Source organism: Pteropus vampyrus, unplaced genomic scaffold (assembly GCF_000151845.1).
Source record: "Pteropus vampyrus isolate Shadow unplaced genomic scaffold, Pvam_2.0 Scaffold60, whole genome shotgun sequence".
NCBI classification, from domain to species: domain Eukaryota; kingdom Metazoa; phylum Chordata; class Mammalia; order Chiroptera; family Pteropodidae; genus Pteropus; species Pteropus vampyrus.
The window spans coordinates 1,373,153-1,379,782 of record NW_011888841.1 but is presented as its reverse complement, the minus strand read 5'-3'; the positions used below and the strand labels follow the sequence as shown (position 1 = coordinate 1,379,782).

Genomic DNA, 6,630 nt, shown 5'->3' with positions numbered 1-6,630 from the left:
GGCAGGGAGCGGGGCACAGCCCAGTCTTGAACCCGAGGGAGGGCATTTGATGGCAGAAAAGCACAGCCTTGCCTGCAGGGTGCACGGGGTGCAGAGGATGAGGACATGATTTAAAGGTCGGGGGTGTTTTGAGAAATCCCTCTGCCTTTAGAATTAGCTCCTGGAGAGAACCCCAGGTCTCTCCCAGGGCCAGGATGCTGGCCTGGTGGAGCCCCGAAGTTCCTGGGACTTCTCTGGCACCCTTTCCTAAGCCTATATGAAGACCCTCAGGGCCCTTAGTGGGTGGGAATTGAGGGGAATGGTTAAAACCCTGGATCCGTCCTTTTCTTTATGGCTCCCTGTGGGTGGGCCAGCTGACCCCTGCCCAAAGGCCTCCGAACTTGCTGCTGTGGGGTACAGGCTACCAGGCCACAGCCTACTGCATCAGTGAGACCTCTGTCCCTTCCAGGATGAAGGTCCAGGTGCCCACTGGCTTTGCTGCCTTCCCTTGTGAGTTATTGCACATCCCAGAAAAGTGGTTGAAGTTCAAGTACCCAAAGCTCATCTCCTACTCCTACATGGCCCGTGGGGGCCACTTTGCTGCCTTGGAGGAGCCGGAGCTGCTCGCCCGGGACATCATCAAGTTTGTGGGGCTGCTGGAGCGGCAGTGACGTGGGGAGACTGGCTGCCTCCGCCTTCTCGGTGAAGAGCCCTTTTCTGGGGGGTGGGTTTGCTTCTGCCTTCCGCCCATCCCAGGACCCCCGCGCTCACGTGCCAAGCAACGTGGCTTTAAAGATAAATGATTTTACATCTGAGAGCGGCTGGAACTAAGTGACTTGCGCCTGCCCTGAGCCCACCTGGGGTTCCCCTTCCAGCAGAGCTGGCAGGTCTGCAGCCTGAGTTGGGGAGGGGTTCCCACTCGAGGGCAGGACAGGACTGGGGGGGACACCAGGATGCCGCTGTACTCCCTGCGGGTGCCCCCAGGGCTGCTCTGAGCCGAGGCGGAGGGGTTGAGTGACTGCTAGGGGCAGGGTCTGCACAGGGACCCCCAGGTCCACGCCCACCCCACCCTCCTCTGGGGATTGAGGCAGCCTCGCTGGCTCAGCCCCATCACCCGCGCCCACTACACAGACTTGCACCTCTGGCGCCCCCTGGAGGCAGTAGGAAGGCAGCTTCTCTGGCAAGTGCCCAAAGCGGCACCCCAGCCGCGGGATCCCCCAGAGAGAGAAAAGGCAAGGGTCTGCCCATCCTTCCTGCCAGGATCACAGCTCAGGGGTGGTGCACAGCCCTGCGCCCAGCCCGGGCACCCTCTCCTTTCCTCCCCTGCCACAGTCCTCCCTTGACCCCAAGCAGGCCCCAACACTGCTCCCCACACCTCCCACCTTGGAGGGAGAGACAGATGGAGTCAAGGGCAGAGACTGAGAACCGTACACTCACCAGCCTGGCAGAATGGACACTTTATTAGTGGTCCTTATTGTCCCCGCCTGCTGCGGGGTGACCCTGGCCCAGCCACAGTGTCACCAGGAACACGATACAAAAACATCGTACCATAGTGAGGTGCAGAGGTGTGTGTGCAGCTGGCAAGATCCTGCACTGGCCATTCCCTCCCCGCTCCCCACAGCTCGCTCTGGGACAGGGCTGGGGTGAATGGCTTCATACATAGGGCGGGGGCCAGAAGGACTCCGGACCGTCCTCCGGTCCCGTCTCAGGCCTGGGCCTGCCACAGGCTCTTTGGTTATCAGTTGTGTATGTTCCTAGGGAGGGCTGGGTGGTGTCTGGATACCCAGAAAGGAGGTCTCCCACTGGTTACGTTCTCCCTATTACCTGATAGGGTCGCCACGGCCAAGGGGCCTGGAGGGGCACGATTTCCATGATCTTGCTAAAAATTACAGGGGACATCACCCAGCTACCCCAGCTACAGAGCTGTGCAGAAGTGGGGTCAGGGACGAGCAGGGCCCCAGGTGCATGAGCAAGGGTAGGAGGCTGCATGGACCCCCTCACCACCGACGGCAGTCCCACCCCAAACCCCTCAGCCGAGGGCTGAGCCCTTTCCCGGTTCCAACTGTTCGGAGCAGTGCTGCTTCAAACGGGCGGACAGAAGTCCTGAACTTGGTGGGGGTCGATGTAAAGTAGCTTCTCCACCTGTGTCTCCTCACCTCCCGACCCCCGAGCTTGGTCCAGCCGGCCGCTTGCCTGCCCTCAGGCCTCCTGGTAGGCAGCCACCATGCTGTCCGCAGGGCTCTGGGCCAGGCACGGCCCTGGGACGGTCCCACTGATGTTGTGGATGGCACCGTAGTTCTGCTGCTGCTGTGGGGACAGGGCTGTTCTCTCCGAGGACAAGCCATTCAGAATCCGAGGCACATAGGGCTGCCAGCAAACGGGGGGTGTTAGTGCTTGGGTGGGCCGGGCCTGAGACGTGGTACCCATCCTTCCCCCCACTGCCCCTCCTCCTTCCACAGGAGGACACGTGCAGCGATCGTGACGGACATAAAGAAATAACATCAACTTAGGATGTCAGGACCCCAAATATACCAACTGCAGAATCTCCCAGCAGCCGGAGCAAAACAAAATGCAATCAATGATACAGTTCTCATGATCCTAGAGAAGGAAGTACACACATCTATTTCTCAGAGGAAACAAAACTTTTCCAAGCACTGGATCCCAGGAGAATTTCTTGCTTTACAGAGGAAACAAGTCGATCTGCACGGGGCAGGCTTAGGATGCTGTCAGTGGGGGCGAATCCTTAAAGGATTCTTTCCAGTTCCAGGCTCCAGCTGCTAACCCCAGTGGCAGATCCCTGCGCTGCTCCTCCCCGGCCCCAGGCTGACAATGAGGGACTGATGTCATCTACCTGCCCTGCCTCTTCCCTTGTCTGGCGGCACAGCCACAGGTGTGCCTCTGCGTCATGAATCTGAGAAGCTTCTCTGGGGCTGGTCCAAGGACGGCCACTGATAAGAGGGCCTAACGCCTGGGAGACAGCCAGCCTGGGAGATAGCCACCGTGAGACGCTGCCGCCCCGCCCTGGCTCTGTCGGGAGGGCCGGCGGTCACGGCTCTGGGGTCCCGTGGCTCCCCTTTCCTTTCCCATGCCCACCGTAGGAGCAGGACCGGAAGCAGGGAGAACCAGGAAGGAATGGTGTCCAGGTGCCTGCTCTGAAGCAGGTGCAACGCTCCGTCGCTGAATTCAGAGGGGAGTTAGTGTGCACCACGGAGGCCCTCGCACAGGCAGGTGCTGCTGAAATGCTCGTGATAAGTGTCACCAAACCATAAGGCCTTGTGATATTGTTTCACCAAGGGCCCAAACTCACCAGGCATTAAATATGCAGAGCAGAAAAGTGAGCAGGGAAATGAAAGCGAGGGGGATGGGTGTACATCACGGCAAAACTAATTCTCTTCTCAGTGACGAATATGGCTTCACACATGTAAGTTAAAGCACCCAGAGGGACCCGGATTCCTTCTCAAGTGACATTAATTCAGCAACTTGTCTGGCACGTGATCAAGGGACTTCTATCTTAACAAGAGTTGATTAAAGCACGTTTGTAGGGCCCGTCTGGTTGGGGCCATTGCTGTGCTTGGTCACGGGGGAGAACCACAACTCACTGTGAACGGTGGGGGCACGTGGGCCGAGCCGTCACTTCCTTTGTCGCTTGCTGACTCTTCTGTCTGCAGATAACAGCAGAAACTTACAATGGTAAACAGAGCCGATCTTCCTGAACTAACAACCTCCAGACAAGCAGACTGTTAACACCCAGAATAATGGTACCAGCTGGTACCCAAGCTCCCAGCAGCAGCCCAAGAGAGGATGGGGGGGGCAGTGCAGGGAGCAGGGAGGGGTGGGGAGGGAAGCCACACATTGCACCCAACTACCCACACCTTTCTCATGGACAAATAAGATCTGGAGAAGGCTGTTGGTAAGTGAAAGGGTGAGGAGCAGTCGAGAGTGAATCAACATCTCTTCCCGGGTCCTGGCTGGGCGGCAGGGAGGGGAGGGGCCCTGTACCTTGTAGTTCAGAGGGCTGAGGTGCTTGAAGCATCCAAAGCAGGTGTAGGCCAGGCACACCAGGATGGTGAGCAGCACGACCAGGAAGGTAAACAGGGTGGCAGGGGCCGTCATACCTGGGGACAAAGGGATGCCGGCCTTAGGGAGGGAGGGAGAGAGAGGCTGCCATTCACTGTGACCCTGCTGAGGACGGCGTCCATACCTGGTGTAGGAACTATGGGTGACTTTTCCTTCAGGAGTAAAATAAAGAGAAGGCACCACCACCCCAAACCCCCTCAAGGATGGTGTCTTCGCAGCCAGCAGCGCACACAGAGACCCACTGAACAGCCGGCATTATCTCTGCTCAGATTTCAGGTACTAGGACACCAAGGCTATGGCAGTTTGCCAGCTGCCTTGCTGGGCCAGTTCCCTCCCATCTCTGGTGCCCGGTGCCCTGGGTGCCACATTGAGACTGAGCACCGAGTTGATGCTGTTAAAGCAATGAGGGTCCACGGCCACGCCACCCTGAACGTGCCCGATCCCGTCTGATCGTGGAAGCTAAGCAGGGTCAGGCCTGGTTAGTACTTGGATGGGAGACCACCTAGGAAGACCAGGTGCTGTAGGCTTTAACAAATAAATAAAAAATAAAAAAATAAAGCACTGAGGGCTTTGACTGGCTGGTATGGATATGGGAACGTGAGGCCAACGACTGCCTCCCTCCCCAACCCCCATCCCCCCAGGGGTCAGGAGGGCCCCTCACCCAGGCGCAGGAAGGAGAAGAAGTAGAGCCAGAAGAGGCAGAGGATGGGCGCGGCCAGGGCCTGGTTCACAGCCGCAAAGTGGATCCTCTTCTCCAGCTTGGCCGGGAGGTAGACAAAGTAGAGGTTGTGCCGATCCACCATGTGCTTGAGCAGGATGTAGATCAGGCCTGCAGAGAGGGGGCCGTCAGCTGGACACCTGGCTGGGCCACGAGGGCCCCTCCGCCCCCTTCCTATTTGTGCACGGAGCTGCTTGTGCACGGAGCTGGGGCTGGGGCTGCCATGTGACTGCGGAGACCAGAAGGTGGACAAAACACATAAAGGCCCATCCTGGCTGCTCGTGGTCTCAGTCCCTCGCCCCCACGCCTTTCTTCCTCCCTCTTCCCCTCCCCCTTCCAGGCCTCCTTCTGGCTCCAAAGAGCAGAGGTGTCTGTGAGTCTGCACCCGCGGAACCCTGAAATTCTAAGATCACTCAGGGGAAAGAGGCTGTTGTACACTCAGATGCCTGGCCTCAGCCTGTGTGTGGGCCCCTCTCACGCCGAGCACCCCCAGATCCCTCATTCTCCTGCTCTCCTCCAAGCTGACCTCCTGCCCTCATCACAGCCAATGGATCCCCCAGGATCTCACCCCAGGGGTGGCACGAAAGGTGGGTACTGCCTTTTGGATGATGTCAGGTTCTTTAAAAAATTCATTTTGTTTTGAAATAGTGATACCGTATCTTTAAAACAGTACGAGAGAGTAAACAGGGAAAACTAAAACTCCCGCCCGCCCCTGAACCTCGGCTATGACTGTCAGCCAGATCCTGGGTGTTCGGTTTCCTTCCAGAGTCTTCCATTTGTTGGCCAGTTCCTGACGTTTGATTTTAGTTGCAAGACCTTGGCCGTTAAAACCGAACAGTCCTAAGTTCGAATCCTGGCTCTACGCCTCACTGACGTGACTCATCTGTGAGACGGGGACAGAAACAAGCCCCGGCTCGTAGGACCGTGCGAGAATTCGTGTGCAAGGTGACTGGCCGCAGAGCACACACGAGAGCTCCAATCGCCACGGCCACTCTGCAGTCACGTACGATGAGGTCTCCGCTGAAGGAGCAACCAAGAACCAAGTGGTCAGCCGCCGAGAAGCTCAGACCAGAAATACTGAGAAGCCACAGTGTGACAGCCCGTGGAAGAAAGTCATTGCAAGTGAAATTAAATTTGGAGTCACCTCTGACCCCAAGACATCCTCTGTTTGTGGGGCTCCATAATGCCCCAGTGATGGCTGTCCTGGGGTGCTTGGCAGAATCAGCCACCCACCTACCCTGGACAGGCTCCAGGGCCACTCACCGAATGGGGCGATGATGGGGCAGGTGATGCTGTAGGCCATGATGACAGTGAAGACACACAGCATCCACGCATACATGGCTCCGAACTCGTACTCGAAGGCCTGGTTCTGGAGGAGGTGGTGAGGTGCTTACAGGCTCGCTCTACCCCAAACCCCCTGTATATACTCCAAGGGGCAAGGGGACACCAGGTGGAGGACTTTGGAAATGGGAGACTCACAGCCACCCCAACCTCTTGAAGTCCTTTCTGTTCAAACCTTCATAAGCCTTCGCCAGCTTCACTCAGCTCAGACCCAGACTTCGCAAGGTACAGTGAGTGATTCATGCTTTCATAGTGTTTCTTCTGTTTGAATCACGTCTACCCAACAGGCCCATGAGCCCCGAGAGGGCAGAGACCGAGGTCTGAGGACAGACTGTAAAGTGACCCCCCCCCGACTTTGGCATCAGATCCAGTGTCAGCTCTGCCCCTTCTAGTGTGTCCTGGGCTTAACCTCCCTATGGCTTAGTCTGTGCATCTGCCAAGTAGGGTACTCGTAGCACCCATCCCATGGGGGTTTCTGACAATAAAATGAAAAAAACCCAGCACATCTCCAACTT

General features: G+C 57.5%; 2 protein-coding genes and 1 pseudogene across 2 annotated transcripts in view; 2 read left to right on the top strand and 1 right to left on the bottom strand.

Annotated features, from left to right (window-relative positions):
- The window catches only part of EPHX1 (epoxide hydrolase 1), a 12,714-nt gene extending 11,920 nt beyond the window's left edge, over positions 1-794 (top strand). Inside the window, exon 7 of the mRNA XM_011360841.1 lies at positions 371-794. Coding sequence (XP_011359143.1) covers positions 371-650 — 280 coding nt within the window. The 3' untranslated portion in view covers positions 651-794. The remainder of the gene's footprint in view (positions 1-370) is intronic.
- Positions 795-1,419: 625 nt separating this feature from the next.
- The window catches only part of TMEM63A (transmembrane protein 63A), a 29,756-nt gene continuing 24,545 nt past the window's right edge, over positions 1,420-6,630 (bottom strand). The window contains exons 17-21 of the mRNA XM_023531030.1: positions 6,038-6,163; positions 4,718-4,885; positions 3,979-4,094; positions 3,579-3,641; positions 1,420-2,346 (exon numbers count right to left, since the gene is read on the bottom strand). Of these exons, the coding sequence (XP_023386798.1) occupies positions 2,179-2,346; positions 3,579-3,641; positions 3,979-4,094; positions 4,718-4,885; positions 6,038-6,163 (641 nt within the window). The 3' untranslated portion in view covers positions 1,420-2,178. The remainder of the gene's footprint in view (positions 2,347-3,578; positions 3,642-3,978; positions 4,095-4,717; positions 4,886-6,037; positions 6,164-6,630) is intronic.
- Positions 4,465-4,583, top strand: LOC111740259 (annotated as a pseudogene).